Below are 25,999 nucleotides of genomic sequence, written 5' to 3'. Positions count from 1 at the left end.
AATTAAAACGGAGGTTCTCAAAGGCGGTTTCTGGGCTGGGAACTTTCCACAGCCTAAAGCTGAAGGGAACAGAGAAGGACCGTTTCATTGGGTCGTGTCTTCTTTGGAGGGGGCAGCTATCTTTGGTCTGTCTATTCCCTGCTCTTTTCATTATCCCTCTGATCAGCCACCCCCTCTGAGAAGCTTTCCTGGGTGCCTCTACCTGAAGCTGTGTCAGTTCCCTTTCCACACAGCAATCTCAAACTGTGTGGCCGCGGTCCATATAAGCATCTCTGTCTGTAAGGAGAAGGATCACAACCTACCCATTTGCAAGCAATCGGTGCTCAGAAGATGTTTGCAGAACCAAAGAGCCCAAGCGATAAACAACCTTGCTTACTCTGCCTGCCTGCCACTGCTCTGCAGGGCTTGGTGTTCATTCCAGGCCAATCTGGGCTAGGCAGCTCACAGGAGGAGAAAGCAGGAATTCCTCCAGAATGCGGCATTCATGGGGTATCTTTTCGCAAACAAACTTCTGTTTATCAACATCTGTAGGCGGTCAAAGTCCCTTTGGGGCTGAGACAAGCACAAGCCAAGACCACAGAAGAACAACGATAGTAATGTTGAAAGACAGATTTTTATGATGCACAAACATCTCTACTCTCTTGACTTACAAGGTTAACTTAGAAGGAAAACGACATTAAGTTGTGTAATGACCAAGGAAGCCTTAACTGATGATATCGACGCATTTGCAGCAGTGGAGATCCAACAATAATCACTTCAGACTTCTGCTTTCAGAAATATAGCTTCCCACTCACCCCAAGGAATTCTCCTGACGCTTAATATACTCATTTATCTGTAAATGTATAGCTCAGCTGGCAAGATGCAGAAGGAAACCCTCAGAGGCCATAACAGCACAAGATAACACAGTGTGACATGTGATGGGTGTCCTCAAGGTATCTGATTACCCTTGGTGGTATTGGGACTTTCCATTACAAAGCAACAGCACAGGAAACAAAGCCACAGGTCTTCAAAAGGAGGGGAGACAGACAGGCTGGAACCCTCAGATACAGCTAGGGCCCTAAACTTTTGTGTGTTGATGAATTAGAAAAGCCCAGAACCCCACACCTTCTCACCACAGGACACAGCAAGGAAACTTGGCCCTATCAGAGGCAAAGGAAAAAAAAAAGACCCTCTGAGAATTTCTAAGCACAAAATGACCCTTATGTTGTATTACCTTATGGGCAGAAAAATATCACCCCCCCCAAAAAAGCCCAAAGTCCAAACTGTATATTTAATTTGAAGCAACCCTGAAGTGGTTTCCTCTAGAGAAAATGCCCTTTCTGCAGCAGTGAATTTTCAAATCAGCCTTCAAAGAAGTTCCCAAGTTTCCAAATCATGAACCCACACGAATCAAAGAGTACACGTGAAAAAGAGCCTCCATTAGAAGAGGCAGAAGAAACTGTGACCGAAATGAGCAGCCTTATGCAGGGTTAAGTCCACAGCAATCAGAATCAGGCAATAAAATAGCAGGTGCAGTCGGTGCAGATACCACAAGGACTGGGAAAGTTTACATCAAGACCACTGTTAGAAAAGCAAAGCCGATAAAGAAACAGGAGCTCCTCACAGCTGGGGTTCTAAGGCTGTCTTGCAGTATCAGCATGGGTCAAAAAACAAAAGACTTCCAGTCCCAGCACTCAGGAAGCAGAGGCAGGCAGATCTCTGTGAGTTCAAGACCATCCTAGTATATACTTTTGAGGCCAGCCAGAGCTATGTAGAGATTTAGTCTTATAAAAACAAATGAGAAAAGAAAAAGAGATTGGTATATTGGGTAACTCTCTGCCTGTCTCCGAGTCTTGGTTTCCTAGTCTGTAAATGGAAGGAAGGATGCTCTATTTCAAGTCCAAGTCTTGACATTAGCATTCGGTCATGCTGGAAAGCATCTCCTGGGCTTTGTTTTTTCTTGTGCCACCCCATGGCTATAAGTATCGTGCATGAATTTTAGTCCTTGTGATCTTCCAGCAAAGTATGAACTAATAATATCTATTTTATACAGACAGCTGGTGACTTGCGTGGAGTCCAGAACAGGTAGCCCAGGCTTGGCCTCCACCAGTGTGATTTGGGAGCCTTCCCTCTATGACTTAGTCCACGGCCTCCTACTAGGCATGGTGCTCAACATTCTCATTTTCTCTGACCTGTTAGGAGACTGTCTTAATAGGGAGCAACTCCTTGGCTCGAATGGGCTAGTAGTAGCAACCGGAATAACCGCTCCAGGAACAAGGATATACCAAGTTAATTATCAACCACCAAGGTTTCTAAGTGCCGTCTATAAGCAATGCCTGTGCTTATTTGATGATTAGGATGAGAGCCTCCTCGGACAGAGTAGCAACCAGTGACAGATTGCTGAGGCTCATCTTCCAAACAGCCACTCACAGAAAATTATCTGAAGGTCCTTCTCTCGGCCCTGGTTTCTCGTGTGCCAAATGGGGATGATGAGTATGTAATATCACATTCATCTTCTCGGGGTTAATGGGTTAATACATGTTGGGCACAGAGTGTGCATTCCACAAATGGTCCTCGCTATAGCTGTGGGTGCTGCTCTCCCACCCGCCCTCACTGGAGAGAGGTGGGACTTTGTGGTGGATGACCTTGAGAGAGTTCCAGCTTCCCCCAATTCCCTGCTATATGACTTTAAGTCGCTGACCGTCTCTGAGGTTCCATGGCCCCATCTGTGAATCAGAGCTCACAGTGCTCACCTCTCCCGGTAGCCGTGAGGGTTAAATGGGCTCTGAAATGCAGGGCACAGTGGTTGACATCCCGCGGGCCCTCGACAAACGGCTCCTCTCACCCCTGGAGCACTTTTGTACGTGTGGATTTTCCTCTGTGGTTACAATCCAAAGAAGCGGAGGACTCTGAGCCTTTGATCGGCTTGTTGTTCTTTTCCACCAGGGGAACTTTCGGGAAAGCAATGGGAGGTGGACGATATCTAAAGGTATTCCTTTCACGGTACGTGAGTCAAGGCAATACAGTCGAAGAGGTCCAAAGTCTTGGAGATGGGTGGTTCGACTCCTGCCTCGGCTGCTTTGGCAAACTGGGCAGGGAAGTATGTGGCTGAAGGTGCAATTAGCAACAGGAAGCAGGCCTTGTGATTTGGTGATTGAAGTACCAAGGATAATGACACCGATCTTCCGTTTGGAAATAAATTAGGCATTCAGCTTGCAAGCGGCTGAATGGCTCTGTGATCACTTTAAACACACACACGCACACACACACACACACACACACACACACACACACACACACACACCTCCCACTGTGCATCACACTCTGGGGAAGCAGGAGAGTTAACTAAGGTTGATATGAAGGATAACATGAAAGGGTTCAGAACCTACGGAGCCAAATCCATAGTACCGGCTGGACTCAAGGCTTCTAATACTAACCCTGCCAGGCCTTAGCATTAGGCAGATTTCTACAGAAGATTCTGGCAATGTCTCCCTAGTCATTACCTGTCAAAAATATGAGATGCCAGAGCCAGAGGAGGTTCCATTTGGAAAAATATAACTGTGGGCTTCAGGCTCAGTCAGCGGTACTGTTGGGATTTCTATTCAGATCAACCATTCGCTCTGTCTCAGCCTAAGCATGTGTTTTGCTTGTCCGATGGTATTAATTAGAGAGGCTGCTGTTGGAAGATGATGTAGGCATCAGAAGGTAGTGGACACCCCAAGTCTCTAAGCGAATATGGAGGTGTAGACTCAGTGCAGGAGATACAGCCAGGGAAGATGGACAGAGCCTGAGAAGAAAGCCTGAAACCTATGTGAGGTTAGCATGACCACTGCTGGCCTCCGAGGACTCCACCTCAGTGTGACAGCCTAGCTCTCTATGATGTGAGATTAGCATGACCACTGCTGGCCTCCGAGGACTCCACCTCAGTGCGACAGCCTAGCTCTCTATGATGTGAGGTTAGCATGACCACTGCTGGCCTCCGAGGACTCCACCTCAGTGTGACAGCCTAGCTCTCTATGATGTGAGGTTAGCATGACCACCGCTGGCCTCCGAGGACTCCACCTCAGTGCGACAGCCTAGCTCTCTCTGAGGCCACACTCACCATTTCCTCCCAGCGTCATGGCTGAAGGACAAAACAAATGGCACTGCCTTCACCATGTCACAGCTACGCCTTCCTGGGCAAGATTTTTCTATGAGTCACAGCTTAAAAATAGAAAAAGCCCTATGCCATACTTGCGCAAAAATATGAGCTCTGTACTGGAGGTGAAGCTCACGCCGTGGTCTACCACAGATGTGACACATCGCAAGAGTTCACTTAAAGGTACATCACCCTTGATAGCTGACATCATTGGTACCACACGTGACAGCGCATTCTTAGCCTCCTAGGACTGATTTAGGATTATTTTTCCAAACTGACCTCATACCCTACGCCCTCTGACTTCCTTTGTTCCAGTCACCAACCAAGATGGACATCTCTGATAGGGTCTGACCAGCTGAGTATGTCAGTCACTAGTTAGTACCTCTAAAGGATAGTAACTTGGGTTTACATCTTAACTGCAGTACTGTTTATGGAAGAGGAGTCAGTACCAAAGTGGAGACTGGCTGCCATATCTGGAATCTGCCATAGTATATACCAAAATTTGGAAAAAGAAGCATTTTTTTTTAGTGTTTCCATTCATCTTTCCATGAGTTAAAAAATATGCTTGGAAAGATATGATTATAGGGGTGGGGAGGCAGTATATATGTGTAGTCTGTGTGCTTATAGAGTCTATATATTTGGTATGCACAGGCCCACAAAAGGAAGCCAAAATAAGCTACCCAGTGCCCAATTTTATTCCCTTGGAATAGGGTTTCTCACTGAACTTTGAGCTAGACTGTCAACTAAACATTCCCAACAATCTTCCTGTTCCTGCCTCCCCCCCCCCACCCCCAGTACTGCGGTTAGAGGTGCACACCTCGCATCTGACTTTTTCAGTCGGTGGTAAATCCAGATCCCAGTGTTGACACAGCGCTGGATTTTGTCCATTGAGCCATCGTCCCAACCCAGGACCGTGCTTTTTGTTTGTTTTGTTGTCGTTGTTTATTCCAAAAAGCAATATGTAGCGATCAATACTCAGGTCCAAACTAGGGATGCGAACTTAGGTCAGATGGGTGAGCGGTTAACACAGCATCCTAGGCAGGCTTGCTGGAGTTCTGGGTTTGAATCCCAGCTCTGTCATTTACCGGGCAGTTTGGAGACTAGCAGACATTTACTAGACAGACTAAGGGGTCATAGGGAAGAGAGCCCCAATTCTCCTATCTGTCCGATGGAGTCTCCCAGTAGCTGTTCTGCTAGGAGCATGAGAAATTCTGGGCAGTGCTCAGACACCTGTTTCCCTCCTCTCATTGCTGCTTGAAGGCTCTCTCTCTCTCTCTCGTCTCTCTCTCTCTCTCTCTCTCTCTCTCTCTCTCTCTCTCTCTCTGAAACAGTGTCTCTCTACAGAGCCCTGGCTGTTCTAGGGCTCACTATGTAGACCAGGCTGGCCTTGAACTCACAGAACTTTACCTGCCTTTGCCTCCTAAGCACTGGGATTAAAGACATGCACCGCCACACCTGTGTGCCATTTTTAACATACAAATGCAGGGATCCCTGAGGGTTCCCAACAACTCTTAGATCACCTATGAGTTCAAACTATTTCCACAAATGTTCTATCCTCATTTTCCTTCCCTCTCCCTCATGGATGCTGGTGAACCCTCCAGACTGGAGGCAGAGCGAGGACACCTTTCGGTGAGTCAAACATGAAAGGAACCTTCCACCCTGTGAAGTGAGGCCTTCCTAGCCAGCTCTGCTTTTTATTTTCATAGAAATGTGTTTTTGATGCTGATTTACAGCTTGGTGTTTTATCCTAAATAAATTATACATACCAATTTAACATTTTTAACTGTTAATTATTAATATGACAAATATATAAACACGATCTCATCATGTACGGACTGTGTAAACAAAAGCCCCTCTTGGGGACGTCAATAATACTGCCGAGGCCGAGGCCCTGAAAACAGCATGATTGCTGCTTGAGGTTGGGATGCAGCTGGACCTTTCCTTCACACCCTCCAAGGCGGTTGCTTTACCTCCCTGTGAAAGCCTTCAATGGCACAGCAACCTTCTCTCCCCATGGTAGCCTCTTTTCCAGACTTGTGGAGCTATGATACGGAGGCTTTGGTATGAGAAAGACTGGGATGTACAAGCAATTCTAGGCCTCTGATTCGCATTCCCCTGGTGGCCATGGATATTAAATACCTTTTTACATGTATGTAGACTGCTTCTGCATTTTCTCTGAATAAACACCTACTTCAAACTCTTGGCTCATTTTAAAAATGTTTATCATATTATCATTGAGTTGTGTTCTTTATATATTGTAGCTATAAGTCCCTTATCAGATATATGATTGCCAAAATACCATGTCCTATTTGGAGTTGCCTTGCGGCTGTCCTTTGAAGCACGAAACTTAAGACTTTTGAAATCCATTTCGTCTATTGTATCTCTCTCTTCACTTGTAGGTGCCAAACCATTACACAGCGCATATTTACAGCTACGCTTTCTTCTAAACGTTCAGTTTTAGCTTTTAGAGACAGGGTCGTAATTTGTTCCGAGGTCACTTTTGCGTCTGAGGAAGGCCCTGCTTCATGTTCTCACGTGTGGATCGCTTCTGTGCCAGGATTGTTTGTAAAGACATCATTATCCCCGTGCTTCAGAAGCCTCGCTTCTCACCTGGGCTTTACAAAACCACCCTTTAAGACGTGAAGGGAGTTTAATGAGATGACCCAGGGAGAAGCAGCCCATGGGACCCCTGGTGTGAAGTCCTTAGTGCCAATAACTGAACGAATGAGCCCCTAAACGCCAGCCACCATCGCTACTCTCTGGCTTGAGCGTCCCACTCCTGAAGAAGCTCATGAGGTTCAAGGCCTCATTCACTTATCACACAGTCATGGCTGTCCTCAAGACACCAGCCCGCAGCCCCTCTCCTGCACACCCCTTTCTTGTCCCATTGTCCACCCGCCCCAACTCTACCTTGACTGGAAGTATTAGATGCTTTGGCCTTGGCTACTTGATTAATTAACTGTGAACCTACTCAAATTCTTTGTCTGTCACTGGACTGAAAAAGCATGAATGAGACGTCCATCAATGAAAAGGTCTCTGATTTACACATGGCAAAGTGACACCACTAGGGATAAAAAGGTTGACCCGGGTCACCCTTGCATGTGCTGTCCAAGATGGCTGTTTCCATCCTCGGCTCCCCTGCCCTCCCAGAGAGATCCTTTGAAGTTCTGTGTCCCTCCTCCGTGGCGTTGGCAACACCTCCAGATTTAGTTTAGCTCTGAATTTCATTTGCTTCCTCTTCCTGATCTCTGAGGCAGGTGGTAGGCAGGAGGGGGCCTGGCTGAAAACCAGGTCTTCCCGATGCCTGACTTCAGGCAAAGAGGACATGAAAAGGAGGAGGAGCCAAGAGACCTGGGGTTGAAGCTGCAGAGAAAGTTCTGTTCCCCCCTATTGAGGTCAGTGAACAGTAACCTCCTGGTGCTGAAGTCTCAAAGACCGGGATCAGTTTCCTGCCTTTGAAACCCCTGGAGCTCTGGACACTGGAGGGGACAATACTTGGGTGATGTGTCCCAGGACTTTAGCCTCTTGGGCGAGCAGAGGGAATTGTGGAGGGGAGAAGAGTTGGGGGCTAAGCATTGGTCAAGTCCTATTGGGACTGGTGGGGAAATGAGCAACAGCAGAGATGGTTGATCAACTACTTGCTCATTCATTCATTCATTCATTCACTCTGTCTTTATTATCTGCCATGAGCTAGGCATCATTCCAGGCATGGGAACAATGCAGGGGACTATAAAGAAGGCAGTACCTGATCCCCTGGACATTAGATACTAACAAGAGATGTCTGGGAATGCATGGACAATCTTGTACTAGCTAACACAACAGCTGGACATAAATGTTCCCAGAAAGACCTGGGCTGGGAGGAATGGTCTTTCTCATAGTGTAGTTGGATGAGGAAGGCTATGCCCCTCCCACATTCAGTGACAACCCTTTGGCCTCTGCAGCCACTGGGACAGTTGACATGCTTCCATGAAGGGCATCTCATGCTGCATGGGACAGCTCACAAGGACAATGACTTTTACTTCTGTTTGCTGCTGTTCTCTAGGCCAGAAGAGTTCTTCCCAAAGGCTGGGGGAAGGCCCATGCTTGACCCTCCAAAGCAGGGGCATTTCTAGGGTTCTGTGAACCTGGAAGAGGTGACTGACTTAGTCACAGCTTAGAGTCCTGAGTGAAAAGGGGGACCCAGGGACTAGATAGCAAGACTGGTGGATGGAAGGAGGGCCTTTACAGTTTTTTTTTTTTTTTTTTTTTTTTTTTTGTCAGTGTGAGGTAGACAGCCATAGGAGGGCTTGGCAGGCGAGTAATATAATCTGAGAGGTGCAGTGACAGATGTCTTTGGGCTAGACAAAGAGGGACACCAGTCCGGTGAGCAGGTTACCGCCGGAATCCAGGGACGAGAGTATTCGGTTCAGTGCACAGACAGAGAAGGTCACAGGGACGAGAAAAGTACAGAGATCTGTCAGTGTAAACACAGCACTGAGCTCAGGGATGGGATGATGGGTGACAGAGCTGGAGGGACAAGGGGGAGTATTCCTGCATCAAGGACTTGCTGACGTCAAGGTTTATGTGTGGCCCCACTCTGCCAGATTCAGATGTTTCAACGAAATATTTTTGCACCATGCCTTTCTTCCCTCCCTTGGTACAGATGACCTCAACAAGCCTTGTTCCAGGCCCGGCTCTGTGGGTGGCCACATAATAGGAATGAGCAATTCAGTCTCCCTCTGCCAGGGATGAAGGTGGTGTCTCCAAAGTGCAGCACACCATATTGGGCATGTTGAGGAAGCAGGGAAGGAAAAACCCTCATTGAGAAGACATCTAGGGAGACCAGGGTCCACATTTCTAGAGTTTAGAGGGATGGGGGAGATTCTGTTACTGTTCTACTGGAACGGGTCATTATTGTACAGAAGCCTCAGATGGGGCTGATGAACACGTGAGTTCGCCTCTTACCTGGCTCAGCTGCACTCGCTTTTCTTATCTTAAATATGGGGCCGTGAAAACTGACTCACAGGGCAATGCGAGTTAAGTGCCATGTGTGAATCGAGTCTCTGTATGTGTGATCTCATTTTGTCCTTACAGACAAAAGCTAAAGCTTTCGGAGGCTCTTGGAGAGCCATCTGTCCAAGGCAGAACATTTGCTGTCCTGTGCAGTTATATATGCTCCAGCCACCTCTGGTTTTGTCATTCCCGGGACCATGACAACTGTTCCATATGTCTTTGCTGATTAGCCACATGGATGTTTCAAACAGAGGTTACGCAACACCCAAACCACAGCATTCTGTATTCCGGCAGTCTGTGCCCAATATGGCGACTGCCTCCAAGTCTCCCGATTGCTGGACCGTGAGATGGAAATAACTTTCTAATCTAGGGAAGAGGGTTACGGCTCAGCTCGCTCATTCATCTCCTTCCCACTGACCCCAGGACCTTGGATGTCAAGCAGAGTCTGAGATACCCAGTAAGCTGGGTATGTCACTTCTGATCCAAAGTAAAGCCAACATCTTCCAACTGTGTGCACTAGAGCAGGGCCCAAGGGAGCTATATGTTCCAGGGCTCTCTACAGACAGCATTGGCCTTTATTGTGAGTAAGAACTCAGTCTGTTTATCCACTGGGATTCTGGAGCGGATTCATTATGGCATCCGATAGAGTCTATATGTTGCCTTATGGGACTGCTCAGAGAATAAGAATCCAAACTTAGTATAAGTGGGTATGTAATATATCTCCAGTGAAGAGCTTACTCCCCTGCCCCCATTTCCTCCTCTGCAGCCTTCTTCACTGGGCTCCGTTTCCATGTATGAAGCTGCCTGACTGTGGGCCACACTCCCCCAGCTTGCCACCTGCCATCACGCCGCTTTCCCCATCCAGCCCAACTTTATCATCGCGGCGCGGCATTTTCTACCCATTGTGTGTGGCCGTGCTGCGTGGCAACATGAAGAGAACATTCCGGAGAGCCTCTTAGACCCCTCCTGACAGACTCCCCTCCCTGTTTCCCTCTCTTGCTCAACCACGCCTCTGTCTTCACCTCGCTGTAGGACTTGCACCCTGGTCTACTGGATGTGAGAATAAATTCCAGCTCACCATAGCTTTAGTTGTCCTGGGCCGGCCTGACCGGTACCTACTCGCTGCCAGCAGCATCATCACGTTCCTGTTGGATGCCCAACCCCACTTACACGGCCCTTTTCACCACGCTGTAGGGCTTGCAGTGTGAAATATGAAGGTTCCCTGAAGCCCAGCCTAGCAGTAGTTCTACCACCTCCTCGCTGGGCAAATACACCAGGAACTACAGTTCCCAACAGTCTTTGTTCTTGTCCTCTTATTAAGACAGGCACTTCAACTCCCAGCAGCCTTTGCCTCTTGTCCTCTTCTTAAGTTCACTGCATTTCCCGATTCTAAAATGCATTTCTCACTAAACCTCAGACTAGCAACTGATGACAGAAAATTAGAGATGGCAGGGACTGACCTGGCTCCATGTCAGCACTTTGGGAAGAGTTGGTGTCCGCAGGCCCTGCAGCCCCCTCTCCAAGGCCATCGGATCCCGGAGGACAGGGCAATGTGCTTTCTGTTGAGGAAGAGAAGAGAGTAGATTAGGGGACAGCATGACTGGTCCCCAGCTTTCTCACAGTCCCCTCCCCAGCACCCTTTATGAACATGGGGTTTGTTCTGGTTCCATGGCCACGAAGCAAAGCAAGCGGAGTTCCAAACCCCGAGGACCTTGAATGAAATGCCATCTTCATAGCCTTGCCATGGCGCTCAGGAGAGCCATCCCCCGTACTGCACTTCTTTTTCTGTGAGTGTGCTAACATTGTCTTCCAGTCATTTCCTGCATGGATGTCTTCCTATACACTCAACCCACCAGGACAGGGGCTAAATAGCGAGGCTCTGCAACCCAGGTGCCAGTGTAGGGCTTGAAGCCCAAGAGCAACAGCAACTGCCTGGTAGACGGAGATGATTGATCCTGTCTGTGATGGGCGGAAGGCACACGGCATGGGGCTGCAGTCTTGGGGCAGTCCCAGTGGTGGCATGGGCAGGAAAATAAGGGAAGCCCCTTGGCTCTCAGGAACTTGACATCTGGCTTAGGAAGTGGATCTTCTTGGCTGGGATGAACCAGAAAGGGTCTCAGAGTCACTTGGGCAGGGGCTGTCCCATGAAAGAACTCTGCACTGGCCCTCTTGCTATGACAACCTCTGTCAAATCATGTTTCTTTCTCGGCCTCAGTTTCTTCTTTGGAAAGCAGAAAGCTCTGACCTGGGCAACAATGAGAACTTCTTTTTGGCCTAGAATTCAAAAGCTATGAGTCTGCTTAATCAGTACCACTAGTGTCTTTACCCAATAAATGTCACATGAATGTAAGAACTTCCATCCCATTGGAAAGAAAGGTAGGGAGAGGCTTTACGTCATTTGCCTTTGGTGATCGCAACAAAAGGAACTGGAATCTGAACACAGATTCTCAAAAGTTGCAGGTCCGTGCAACATAACAGATACCTCCAGATGTCCTCTGCATAAAGATCCTGCAGGCAAAGGCACTTAACGTATCTGAGTTTTGTTCTCAAGCCATTATTTGAGAAGTTCCCTGAATACATATTTGCCAAATATACTTAGGAACCCTGCTAAGAAGTCATTATTGTCTCTTATAAGGTGAGGAATTACTGGTAATTCCCATTAAAAACAAAAATCCTGTAAGTGTGAAAATTTGCCAACTCTCCCAGTGTCTCCGATATTTCTTTCCTGTGAATTCTAATTATTCCAAACAGAGACTAGCTAGCAGCCAGGAGCATTTCCAGACTCTGCCCAAATGCAGGGCCTCTCACCTACTCCCCAGGGTCAAGCTCTACCGACCTCATGAACCAAAGAGTCCGGAGAAAAACTGAAAACACTCTTCTAAGTCAAAATATAAGGCTGAGGAGATGGCCCAGCCCAAGACCTAAGTTTGGATCTGCAGAATCTATACACAAAACCAGGCCTGGTAGTATGCATCTGTAATCCTAGCAGCTGTGGGAAGGGAGGCAGGCAGGGAAATCCCAGGAAACAGACTGGTAACTAGCCTAGCCTCAGAAGTTCTAGTCGAGAGAGTGAGAGAAAGAGAGAGAGAGAAAGAGAGAGAGAGAGAGAGAGAGAGAGAGAATGAGAGAGAGAGAGAGAGAGAGAGAGAGAGAGAGAGACCCTGACTCAAATATATGGAAAGCAGTTGAGAAGCAACACTTAAGGCTGACCACCTGCACACATATGAACACCATCATACAAACACACACACATATACCAATGAGGATAAAAGCTAATATACTAAGTCAGGGTATGAGTCTCATTCTATGCCCCTCAATTGACTCTGGGACTTTGTCATTGCTTTCTATTGCTGTGACAGCCACAATGACCAAAAGCAACGTGGGGAAGAAAAGATTTATTCCATCCTAGGGCTTACAGTCTAACACTGAGGGAAGCCAAGGCACAAACTCAGGCCTGGAACCTAGACGCATGAACTGAAGCAGAAGCCATCGAGGCTTGCTCAGCCTGCTTTCTGATCCAGCCCAGGGACAGCACTGCTCACAGTGGGACAGACACTCCTACATCAACCGCTCATACAGACATCGCTCCGCAGACAGGCTCCTAAGCTGATCTGATGGCGGCAGGTCCTCAACTGCGGTTCCCTCTTCCTGGATGACTCTAACCAGCCTGCAAAGATTTAATTCCTATTTACACGGCTTTATTCATGAGAATGTCATCCCCTGAGGCTTCAAAGAGAGCAGGAACCTGCCTTGTTCCGCTCCACCCATGGGTGAGATAAAGCATGCCTGGTGTCTGTGTCTGGACTTATCCCAGAAGATCTGTGGCTTTTAAGATCTACATCTGCTGGGCTTGTGCCCAACGATCCTGTGGGGTCCTAGGCATTTCCACTGATCTGGGTGGACAATATGTGACTGGACCCTTGTCTGGGTTTTAAGATTCCGCCATAACCCACACAAGCTACAGGTGAGAGCTGTGCACCCGGACTGCTCACCTGGAGGAAGAAGATGCCATGTCTGCCCCTTTCCTGCCTCTGTTACGACTGAGGCCTCTGGATGAATCACCTCATCTGCGACTTCCTTTCCAGTTCTCAGCCCCACATTCCTCCTCTTTCACACAGCCTCCAGGAAGCATTATAATAATGACTGCACATAAAACCAAAATATTCACTGTGTCCTTGTTTGCTTTCTATGGCTATGGTAAGTGCCATGACCAAAAGCAACTTGGGGAGGAGAGGGTTTGTTTCCATTTACAGGTTCTTGTCTGTCATGAAGGAAACCAGAGCAGGAAGGCAACCTGGAGGCAGGAAATGAGGCAGAGACTAAGGAGCTAAGGAGGTCTGGTTACTGGATTACTCCTCGTGATCTGTTCATCTTGTATCAAAAAAAAAAAAAACAAAAAAACAAAAAACAACAACAACAAAAAAAAAACAAACCAAAAAACCAAAACCTCAGGATCACTTCCTATAGGTGGAACTGCCCACGGTGATGTGCTGATCTGCACCTTCTTACATCAATCAATAATCAAAATTCTACCCCACAGACTTGCCTTGAAGCCAGTCTTAGGGACGCATTTTCTCAGTAAGATTCTCTCTTCCCAGATATGTCAGGCTTGTATGCAGTTGACAAAAGCAACCAGCACATACGGGTGGCTGAAAAAGTTCTAACATTCCACTGAAGAGAAGACTAGTAAGGAAAGGATGCCTTCATTCATTCATTCATTCATTCATCCTTCACTTATTCATATGATGAGTCTGATGCTGGGTGGATACAGTGAGGACAAAATCCTGACTTTACAGGCACGTTACGGGCAAAGAAAATAAGGTTTGGCCACAAAATCTAGGATGTCCCTGCAGTTTCCTAGGAGGTAGGGATAAACCCTAGGCAAAGGCAAGATGGAGGGGTCTTCTCGGCTGAGGAAGTTCAGTCTTGTCCCAGGGATACAGAGTAGGGATTGAGAGGGGTTCTCTGAGAAACGGAGCAAAAGTACAGGAGGAGAAAAAATGGCAAACACGTGAACTTATCTCACAGGGTGGCTATGTACAGGATAACACATACTACAAGCCAGGGCACAAGAGTGTCAGCGTGCAGGGTCCCGAAGGCCAAGTCAGATTGCAAGTGTTGCTTAGCAAAAGGAAGGCAAGGAGAGCTTTTAAGAAGAGGTGTGGTTTTACTGGAGATCTTCTCTAGACAGGTGAAGAGTCTGAAGAGGAGGCAACCAGGGCAGGAAGCTCCTGGCTATAGGCTAGGCACTTGGCTGGCTGTAGGTATTTTGATCTCCTTGATCCTTATAAATAATTGCAGGAGGCAAGCATTATCCTTTCTGACTTGCTGACAAGGAAGGGAAGCTATGCGGGCCCTAGACTGCTTGCCCCTAATCCTCAGCCAGGAACCAGTGGAGACACGCTAGCTCGCAACCCTGTCTATTCCCTTACAAATGTGCTTAGAAGCACGTAGGATTCTGTACCGAGCGTGTCTACATAATACACCTGCTTCTGCTTGCGCGTCACACCCTGTATACCCCCAGGATGTTTATGGCTCCGTCACCTCCTGGGCCATCCTGACAGAGAGTCCATGGCTTCTGTTAGTTAGTGTCTCCCCTAAAGGACCACAGACTGAGGAGGTGAAATGCTCCATGGTCCCTGGGAGGGTGCCATTCTTCACAAAGTGGGAGGGGACCCACCCTCCTCTCAGCCAAGCAGTGCTCACTCTCGTCCTGCATTTTCACCCAAAGCTGAGATCACTGGAGCAGCAGGCTCCAAAACTCCACGTACTGTTTGTTGTGCGCACAGAGACCCGGGTGTGCATCAGAATACGTGAGGGCGCCAGGGCGTCTTTGCCCATGGAGGAGATCACTATTTTAGCTCAAAGCAATGGATCTCTCTGTTGTTGGTCTAAAACTTCGGAACTATGAGACAAAGTGAGTCTCTTTCTCCTTACTGTCCTTCTTGGGTATTTCTGCCAGAGGGACATTGAGTTTACCAGATGCTCCAACTGCATGAAGAGTCCTCCAGGCAGCCTTCCCTGAATAGGGAGCTCATCTCTGAGCCCGCCTAGAGCACCACTAGCTCCCTGGCTTGAGGCCAATCTCCTGCCTTGTTATGGTTTCTCATTAAAGGAGATAAAAGCAATGAACGGCACAGAATAACCACCGGGCCCTTAGCACACCTATGGTAGCATGTGGTGAAATCATTCCTTCTGTTTATTTCTTTATTTTGTTTTTAAAGAAAGTCTATTGCCGAGACTGGCCTCGCCTTAGCCCATGACAATCCTCCTGCCTCGGGCACCAGTGTGTGCTTCTTGTCTTTTAGAACACAATGCTCTGAGCATGCTAGCTCCTCAGGGAAGAAGCCAGAGTGGGGAATGTTAATTATCAGTCAGACAGGATCTAGAATGACCTAGGAGACAATTCCTTAGGCATGTAGGGAACTTCTATACTGAATTAATTCATGTAGGAAAACCCATCTAAATTGTGGGCAGTGCCATGCCATGGGCTGGGGTCCCAGACTAAATACAAGGGAGAAAACAAGTTGAGCGCCAGCCTTCACCTCTCCCCTTTCTCGCAGTCGATACAATGTGACGGGCTGCTTCAAGCTCCTGCCTCCAGGATGGACTGTACCCTCAGACTGTAAGCCAAAACAAGCCCTTCCTTCCTGGAGTTGCTTTTGTTGGGTGTTTGATCATCATGACCATGTCCTCAGGCTAATTGAGCTTCTCCCCAGCTGAAAAAATGAATGTGGGGAGCAAAGATGTTCTGAGACCATATCAATATGTTCATACTCTTGATATCATCTTCATGACTAGACTCCTGCAGCTTTGCATCTTTCTTTCCTGTAGCTCCTTGGCAATGGGCACCATTTCTGGATCCCTAGCCCATTCGTGCCTCCTCTTTCCACATCAGCTGCCTTATTTTCGAGAGCCAACCAAGTCTCAAAATCTTCAGCTCATGTGAGATTTCCACTCACGAGCCTGTTTTGAAGAGGGTCTTTCACCTTCCAGAACACACGCAATCCCCCAGAAAACCATCTTGTTACCGTATAAATCATTAGCTCAGAATATTTCACCTTGTTGCTTTGCTGAGAGCTCTGGTTTCTAATCCAAACCAATTACGAGTGCCAACCTATTTGATAACATCTTAATATTGCCAATTTTCCCAGCTCTCTGCCCAGAAGCAGACCAGATTGAGAGATAGGCGAGCCAACAAGGCCTAACAGGGGAAGCAAGGAGCATGCGCACTAGATCCAAACACTCATCTAAGCATGTGGGTGCAGCCCAGCCCAGTGCGGCATCAGGATGAATGCTCAGTAAAGGTTAACTCCCTTCCCTTCCTCTGTCTCTGGAGAAAAACAAAACCATTAAAACTGCAAGTCAACAGGAGAAGAGAAGACACACCGCATGCCTGAGTTCACTTGCAGTTCCGACCTTTGAAGCTTGTCTCCCTAGACCCAGCGGACCTGATGCTCTCATTTTTATTATGGTGACTGCAATTGCTGGTGGTTCTGTCCTCAGATCAGAGAGGAGGCACACGCAGCCATATACAAACTCACCAACAGAGACTGCCTCAAACCCAGAAAGGCACCTTCTCCAAAGCGCAAGGCAAGAGCTGGGGGCAAATCTGGGTTGTCCTGCTTGGGGTCCAGGTGAGAGTCCTGTGCTCACCTTTTCTCCCACCTGACTTCCTCTTTGCATCAGGCCTTGAAGAGAAGCTCAGGAGCCCATCGGCATGATGGCATGTTTTAGGGTAAGCAACTATACCCTTACGATGCATACAGGAGGAAATAAAGGCTTCTTTTTCCTTTAATTGTTGTTACATACACACTCACAATGTGTGTGCACATATATTTTCCTAAATATGTATGTAGTTCTCAGCCCTATAAATTCTTAGTTGGATGTCCTCGTTTGTGAGGGAGTGAAGGGGGCTTTTATGTAGGGCCTCCATGGGCAAACCCAGCCACCCCCGGCTATGTTGTAGAGAGGATATGTGTGCCAGCTCCGCTGGTGTGGAAGGCAGGTTAGACCTGATTGCCGTTTGCTTGTCTGGGGGTAGGAGTCAGGTTTTCCTATTCAGTATTCTCTCTGGGGGTTCCCATGCTTACATAGGAGTGGTTCACATCAGCTCTGGCATGGTATGAACTGGGAGACTTCCATCGGTTTGTTGCTCAAATCTGACCTTTGTGTGTGTGTGTGTGTGTGTGTGTGTGTGTGTATGTGTGTGTGTGTGTGTGTCTGAAATGACTAAGAAAAGGTGATTTTGCAGGGACCCGATAGGGAGAAGGTCAACTATGTGTCCTCCACAGCAGATAAGCTTGAATCCAAACCCTTTGTGGGAGACAGTTCCTTCTATTGCTTATCAAGACAAAACTACATCATTCCCGTAAACTGGGGTACCTAGAAAAGGGGTGATGCTGGCACAGAGGCAGATGTGCACACAGGATAACAGCATATGATTCTGAGACTTAGGCCATCACAGGCGAGAGATTTCCAGAAGTCAGGAAAGAAGCTTGGTCCTTTTCTGCTCCAGCACCTTCAGGGAAGCCTAGCCCTGCTGTCACTTTGACCCAGGGCTTTCTACCTTCAGGACTGAGAATAAACACATTTCTGCTGCTTCTTCCATCTCTGTCTATGGTTCCCATACCATAGCCCTTAGAAACTCTTAATCTTACGTCAACTTGGCAGAATTTGGAATCACCATGGAGACCTCTGGGCATGTCTGTGAGGGAGTTTTTGGATTGGGTAAATTGAGGAGAAAGACCCATTGGGAATGTGGGCAGAAGCATCCCAAGGGCTTAAACCTCAGGAGGTAAACTGAGTACCGGTTTTTATCTCGCTCAGCTTCTGGACGGTGGACACAATGGACTATATCAGAGGTTCTTAACCTGTGGGTAGTGACCCTTTTGCGGGGGTCAAATGACCCGTTCACAGGGGTCACATATCAGATATCCTCCATATCATATATTTATGTTGCTATTCATAACAGTCACAGAATTAGTTATGAAGTAAAAACGAAATAATTTTATGGTTGGGGTTCACCACGACATGAGGTGGTATTAAACAAAAAACTGTATTAAAGGGCCGTGGCATTAGGAAGACTGAGAACCACTGAACTCTATGCTCAACTGTTAGCCAGCTGAACCCTTCTCTCCTCGGCTGTTTTCATCGAATATCTCATGGCAATAACAGAAGTCTTCAGGCACAAAGGAAGGACGCAGATAACGAACCAGATCAGAGCCACCCACAACACAGGACAGGGTTAAAACGTCATCCTAGGGAAAACAGAAGAGAGCTCCTGGGTAAACTGGGGCTGGGGTGTGTGGAGAACATGAGGGATCTGGCTGGGCAGGGTGGGGATGGGACGGAGGGGGAGAGTAATGGAAGAGGTATCTCGCTAGAGAGGGCCATTTTAGGGTTATAGAGAAACCTGGTGCCTGGAAAACTCCCAGGAATCCACAAGGATGACCCCAGCTAAGATTCTTAGTAATAGTGGAGAGGGTACCTGAACTGGCCTTCCTTTGTAATCAGATTGGTGGACTACCCTAATTGCCACCAGAGAGCCTTCATCTAGTAACTGATGGAAGTAGATATAGAGATTCACAGCCAAGCACCCTGCCGAGCTCCAAGAGTCCTCCTGAAAAAAGGGAGAAGGGATTATACAATTGGGGGCGTCATGATGGGAACCCACAGAGACAGGTGACCTCAGCTTGTGGGAGCACATGGACTCTGGACCAACAGTTGGGGAGCTTCCATGGGACCGACCTATGCCCTCTGCATGTGTGTGGCAGTTGTGTAGCTTGGTCTAGCAGGGATCAGAACCCATCCTAGAGCTTGAGCTGGCTTTTGGAACAGGCTGTGTAGCCTCAAGCAGCCTTTGTTGAAGCCCAAGGGAGGCCTGCATCTTTCTGAATGGAGACAGAGGAGGAGTGGGTGGGGGTGAGTAGAGGGGAGGGAGAGGGGTAGGGAGGAGGAAACAGGAGGAGAGGAGAGAGGGGGAACTGCAATTGGAATGTAAAAAAATCAATAAAATTTTTTAATTAATAAAAATTTAGAGAAACAACTCCACCCTCACTCCGCTGCATCTCTGCCCTTTCTCCTGCTGCTCAGCCAACTCCTTCTGGGGTTTTAGAAGCCAGTAGGAAGTCACTCTGTTGTAAGTGCAATGGACTGGGTGGTGGGGGTGGACTTCTGTCACCTCATATCTCAAATTAATAGCATTCCTAGCTAGTACGGCTATTAATATTTAATAATTACCATTGCCACTAGAGTTAAGACGAGAAGAGACACAAATGATTCCACTTGCTGCTGAATCTATCAGGCTGGGGACAGAGGGTCATGGGATCCCACCGCTGGAAATGCTGTTTTAACAAGTGCCAGCCAGAGACAGCCCCATCCTGCCTGGTCGCTGTGGCTGCCTTGCATAACCTAATCTCTCCTGGCTTCCTTTAATCCAACTAACAGCCTGAATAAAATTGGAAAGGATTTTCTTCAGCGAAGTTATGCCTTTCTTCCCGATCCAAACACAATTGTGTGCCTGGGTTCTTGCAACGCTCCAAAGCAAAACAGAAAAAGTCATAAGGCTTTTCTCACGTTCCATGTTGTTTTCTTGGCTGCACCGACTGAAGGACCTTTGCTTCTCTTCTTTCTTTGGGTGGCTTTCTTTTTCCCCCCCCCCACCCCCCGCTTCCACATCCACGTCTGTCCAGAGCTCTTGTGCTAACAGTAAGGGCTCTCAGAGAGCAGAGGAGGAAAATGTGCTCACAAAGCTGAAAGGCTGGAACTGATTACCCTTCTTGGACAAGAACTGAAGCCCCTGATGCAGGCTCACTGTCTTTCCCTAATAGCTCCTGAACAGAGCTCTTGTCTGCAGAGTGTGCCTGGATAAGGGGGGTCTGAGTGATGGGTCTGATCTCGTACCTCAGAAGATAAGCAGCCAAGGTCTAGCTTCACCTCAATGGCTGCCACGGTGGTGAGGATGAACAGAGCCATCTACCTTGAAGATTCCATGAAAGAAAAGAGGCACGGTCTTCTCTAAAGGAGTAGGGATGGCAGCTACACATAAGGACCACTGCTGTTGGCTACAGAGTACACTGTACCCTCCCCAGGGCACAGGGAAAGCCTGGTCCTCAGTTTCTCTATTCAGGAGATATCATGGGAAAAAGACGCCTTTACCAAGAGGTCAGCTGTCATGATCAGAGAAGATAGAAAAGAGCAGGGTTCAGGAATGGAGGGGCCCAGCTAAGCCCTGGGCAAAGCTGATTGGTACATCTGAGAAGTCTGAGCAGACACTGAGACTACTTGGCGATCGGCTGCTGATCCACACCCCTGCCCCCCGCCATACTGATATTCTCTGCTCTGCTCTATGGGGAACCAGTTTTCTCAGTCTCCCTTGCTAACTGGATTCTGGACAGGTTTGGCTAAGGAAAGACCCTGAGCAGGCAGAGTCTCCATCCTTCTCCTGCTCTGTTTTAGACAGTATGTCCAGCAGGGACCGCATACCCTCTGTTGTTTCGGGTTCTGAGAAGTACTCTACAAAGTGGTTCTAGCTCCTCCTGATTATCCCAGCTTCTGGGATCTAGAAACGTCACCCTCTCATTGCCCTTGCAGCCTGGAAGGGAAGGGGACTGCCTGCTGCCGCTGATCTCTGGATGGTGTCTTGGCTATTTCCTCAACTCTGTGACCAATCCTGTATTCGTTTCCCTCTACTAAAACACCTGGAATGATTTCTGTTTTCCTGCCTGGACGGGAGCTGACAAGGGAACTGAGGACTCTGCAGGTGGACGGGCTGGTGGGGAAGTCTCAGGGCGAGAATTCACCAAGGGAACACACAGGGAAGGTCAGTGTGTGGGCTGAGGTAGGGAGCTCATTATGGAACTGGTCAGAAGTCAAGCCCTGAGGAAATGAGCACCAGGTGAGGCATGCATGAGGTTGAGAAGTGGGTGCTGCAGAAAGGAAGGTAAAGACTGCAGTCAAGTCTTCGTGTGTGTGAGGGAGTTGAATGTGACTCTTCCTGGCAGATGAACACCGGGAAAGCCAACCATCAATCGATCCGCCAAATGCCAGTAAGTTCCACTGTGACGCACAAACTCTTGGGAGAGACTGGGGTGTCCTGCTTCAGGTCAGGGAAGCCAGGAGTTAAATGAAACCAAAGACAAAAAAGACAGCACTCAACAGAGTTGGAGAGACATTTTACTATGTAGCTTTGGAGCTCTTGTCTGGGTGGATATACAGGACTGTATAAAGTTAGCCTCAATCCTTCCAAACTCAGAAAGGTTGAGAGCACATTTTTTTTTAAGAGAGGGAATGGATGGGGATGGGAATATAATAGGAAACTTTCCTCCATCTGAGGCAGTCAACTCTTCACTGAATTCTATGTGAGAGGCAGTCTCTGTTGAAGCGATGATGGACTGGCCATTGAGGGACAGACAGTGCAGCCTTTGCTAGTAAAGAGGCATTTGAACATTTTTTTAAAGTATGTATAAACAGAGAGACACCAGCTGGAACTAAAGAAACCAAAGAACAACAACAACAAAAAGACCAGAAACAAGGCTTGGAGCCCAGCAGGCTCTCCACGGGAACACGTCGCCTGGGCGGCAGGTTCACAGCCGAGGTCAGCTTCTCACAGTGAGAGCAGGGGTTCTGGGATCTTGGGACACATTCTCTTTCTACCTCTGTTCGAGCCTTTGTCACAGGTGGCCTTTTATTGACTGACCCAAGTGTCTGGGGCCAACGTCCTCCAGAGGAAGCACAAGGACCACCGGGTGTGGGACATGAGGGCTGTTAATGAGCCACTGCACATTCATTTTCCCCTGGAAATTGGCCCCAGGGAGGAAACCGAGGCCGATACATCAACACAGACTTCCTCTCAAGCTCAGCATCCTTACCTACCTGCTCAGCCATCCGAGGACCACCCAGGTGGGCCTAGTGAAACTGAAAACATTGCCGGGGAGAAACCTAGATGGGCGAGAAAGAGTGCTACCCAAAGATAGGAAAAACCAGAAAATCCAGGAGGGAGGGTGTGTTTTACAAATGATTCTCCCCTTTACTTTTCTACTTTTTATCATATACATCTTCCATGATTAAAATAAGAATTTCTGAAGTTACATATTTCAAAACTACTATGGAGACAGTACTGTGACTCCCTTGGTACCCTGCAGGGAGTTTTCCGCACACTAAGCTTTCTTTACTACGCTTCTTTTGTTGCAGATGATGAACCAATATTAGGAAATTACTTTAACCAACACCTATAATTTATTCAGGTTTCCGGGGTTTATATCTAATGCCTCCTTCTCTCCCAGGATTCCTAGCAACGACACCTAATTGGGTTTAGTCGTCACAGGCCCTTAAGTTTGTCTTGGTTGGACCGTCTCCTCAGACATCCTTGCAAGGAGAAGGATGTCACTACAGGATGCTGCCACTCTAATGGTTAATGTTGATCAGCAGAGTCTAGAATCGCTGAAGAACAAATGTCTGGGCATGTCTGTGAGAAGATTCAAGACAGAATTGCTGAAATAGAAAGGCTCACACTAAATGAAAAAAAAAAAAAACCCATTCCATCGGCTAGGGTCCTGAATGAAAAGGAAGGAAATGAACAGAGCACCACACTGGCTTCCACATATTCTCCTTCCCAACTGTGTGGTGAACGTGCTATTCCCTCCACCGTGCCTTCCTTACCATGAAAAACCAAATTCTCAGCAGCCAATAGAAATCCTTCTTCCCTTAACTTGCTTCTTCCCAGGCAGTCTGTCTGTGCTGGCTAGTTTTATGTCAACTTGACACAAGCTAAAGTCATCTGAGAGGAGAGAATCTCATTTGGAAAAAAAAAATGCCTCTCTAAGATCTGGCTCTAAGATAGTTTCTTAATTAGTGATCGATGGGGGAAGTCCTAGCCCATGTGTGCGGTGCTGTGCCTGGGCTGGTGGTCCTGGGCTCTATAAGACAGCAGGTTGAGGAGGCATGGGGGGCAAGCCAGTAAGCAGCACCCCTCCATGGCCTCTGCATCAGCTCCTGTTACCAGGTTCCTGTGTGAGTTCCTGCCCTTGTGGCTTTCTGAGGGTCAGCTGTTATGATGAACTGATGTACAGAACCTGAGTAAATAAACCCTTCCCTCAAGTTGCTTTGGTCATGGATGGGTGTTTTAACACAGCAATACTAGCCACTAAGACAGTATCACAGCAGTGAGGAAAGTATCTCCTGCACACACTACTAGACTCCGTTTGGATTCTTCGTTGAGGCCATAGGACCAGGAAGAGTGTCTCTCTGACGTATGTCCTTACATGTCTCCCTGTTCCCTGCTCTAGAAGTGGTGCCTGAGCCCTTGCTGGGGCCACTAGCTGACATCCCGGACACACAGCAATGGTCTGCATGTTATCACAGCAGTAGCTACACAGTCCCGGTGTCCTGTCCCTGGAGATGCCACCAAAAACTCATAGTTTGGTTACAACCCTCATCTCCAGCACTGAGCCTTGATTTTTCCTCCACCTCTTTCTCAAACCTTGCTGGAAAATTCACACATCTCTGACTTATGCTTTTGCCCTTTCCTTCACCAGACATATTGTCCTGTTGGCTGCCTGGTGCCCCCATTATGGCGCCTCCATAGTCACAGGCTAGCACAAACCCCCTCATCTTGAAAACAAAACTTACCCCAGTTTCTCCATGCTGCGTGGAAGGTTCTAGTCTAACCCGGACCACCTGACTCCACCCCGAGGCTCCAGTGCCGGCCCCCAATGGTTACTAACATGTTTTTGTTTGTTTGTTTTGTCTTTTTGTTTGTCCTCCCTGCTCGCAAACTTCCTGGATTTGCTCTGTTGTGTTTACTGGGACATTAGACGGCAAATCATACTTGCTGAATCATTAGCTTCTAATGCATTTCCCATGCTTTTCTTAGAGCTGTCCAGGCTTGCCTATTTCCTCAGGTGGCATGGCTCACAAAATTCTGGAAAAGGACAGATCCTGCTTAGCCAAAGAAGCCCTATTGCAAAGCTGGCAGTTAAATCTCTTCTTACAGATTTTTCAGAGCATGCTGGATGCCAACCAACTACCGTTCTTTTGTTTGGACACCACCTTGCCTTCCTTATAGGAGCATCCATGCGAAACCATCTCCTGGCATTTAAAATCTAGTGACTTCTCAATGGCGGGGAGATCCATTTCCATCTAGAGCTGGGTTTAGGCCTCAGATGAGAAGACTTTGTCAAGGCTAAAACAATAGCAGTTCTGACGCCAGAAGGCAGGGTCTGCCCTTCCCCTGACCGGTAGGGACCAGAGCCAAAGTCTTGAGCCTCATTTTCCACATCAGATACTCTCCATGACGATACAGGGAATAGGGGGCTGCTGAGAGGACTCAGGGATTCAAGTACAACAGCACAGTTTGTCAAAGAGAAGTCCAACCAAAGAGGAAAGGACTCTTCGTTCCTTGTCAGCAATGCACCCCGTTTTGTGTTCTCTGACCCTGTGACATTTGGCCTAGGAAACCTTGCTCAGTCAGTGGAAAGAGGAGGTGCTCCATCAAGTTCAAGTAGAAGAATTTTTGACATAAGTGGTTAGGCTTTTAAGAGCAAAATCAAGGGTGAACCCCAAAACACACATGCATAAGCCCACATGTGATGGCCCGAAGGACAAAAGACTTGCCTCCAGGTACATTTCTGTGGCCTTTTCCCATCTATTCAATTCAGCCACCCTGCTGGGACAGGAGGGGTATGTAATGCCCATGGAGATTCACTCCAACACTCACGGTAGAATTTAGGGCCCTGATGATACAACTTAGTATGAATGGAAATGAATTGCACTCTGAAATTCTATACAGCATGAAAGAAAGAAAATAAGCAAAAAGATATGGGACTGGAAAACCCTGTATCTACAAGGTGTAAGGCTACAGGTCACTCAGCGAAGACCCAGTGCAAACCGTGAGGGAAGTTTAGTTGCCCAATAAACACATTGTGTAGGAGGCTAATTGTATGTTGCGTGAGTAGACACATGGGGAAATACTAATCAAATGAATGAAATTCAGAGCAAAGCAAAAAATACCATTTTATCTAAATTAGTCATCGTACTTTTTAAAGTCGAATTTAGCTTCAAATGAGTCCACAGACTTATTGAGAAGTCACAATTTATTTGGAGTCAGCTATTTTAAAGGAGCACTTATTGGACACCTACTGTATACTCACCTAATACACGCCTAGAACTCCTCCCCCAAGAAGGGAGGAGCTGGCGTGGCAGGTAAGCAGAGACAGGGCCAGGCTGCCAAGCTGGGGTTAAGAGTCTTCAGATACAAAGACTTTCACAGATGACTCCCACCCTAAACCCAGGCTCCAAATACAAAGCCACTATCTGCCCTCAGACAGGACAGCTGGAGGGCTTCCCCCAATTCCCATAGCTAACAGGAAGAGCAGTTGGCGGCGGCTGACCTGGTTGATGATCGGCAGCCACAGGAGGCCGAGGTGCCTCCTGTGCACCAAACATGACCCTCTCTTCACACTCTGACAGGAGTGGGCCAGCATTTCAGACACACGGCGCTGACCACGGCCAGAGTCTGAGTGAGATTCAGGACTCCTGTGAGTAGTAGTGCCTGGAGGGGGGGAGGGGAGTAAAATTGTTGGCCAGATGCCAGTCGGCCAAGGCATGGACCCAGGTGTGCTACTTCATATTCATGTCATGTGACTGAGGAAAGGAGACTGTGAGCTGGGTTTTGTCAGATCGGAAGCAAGCCTATCATGCGCAAGTGCTCAGGGCATGGTCTTAGCCCATGTCTAGCTGCTAGTTCTTCGGCCATCAGGGGGTCCAAAAGGATCAACGCTGGGCTGGGAATGACCTGAACAGAGCAAACCAAAGTTCGTCCTGTCTCAGTTAGGCCCTCAGGCCTAGTGAGTAGGACAGGAAGGGCCCTGACCCTTGAACACCCCAGTG

The 25,999-nt window shown here is 47.9% G+C and overlaps 1 protein-coding gene across 6 annotated transcripts in view; it reads right to left on the bottom strand.

Annotated features, from left to right (window-relative positions):
- LOC121458754 (teneurin-4-like) overlaps window positions 1-25,999 on the bottom strand; it is a 671,077-nt gene that overhangs the window by 445,881 nt on the left and 199,197 nt on the right. For all 6 annotated transcript variants that reach the window (XM_041668100.1, XM_041668102.1, XM_041668105.1 and 3 more), the window contains exon 3: window positions 10,570-10,668. In XM_041668100.1, coding sequence (XP_041524034.1) covers window positions 10,570-10,579 — 10 coding nt within the window. In that variant the 5' untranslated portion in view covers window positions 10,580-10,668. The remainder of the gene's footprint in view (window positions 1-10,569; window positions 10,669-25,999) is intronic.

This window comes from Microtus oregoni, unplaced genomic scaffold (assembly GCF_018167655.1).
Source record: "Microtus oregoni isolate MIOR12 unplaced genomic scaffold, Mior012 000018F_ref0000195, whole genome shotgun sequence".
NCBI classification, from domain to species: Eukaryota; Metazoa; Chordata; class Mammalia; order Rodentia; family Cricetidae; genus Microtus; species Microtus oregoni.
This window is presented reverse-complemented; position numbering and strand designations above follow the sequence as displayed.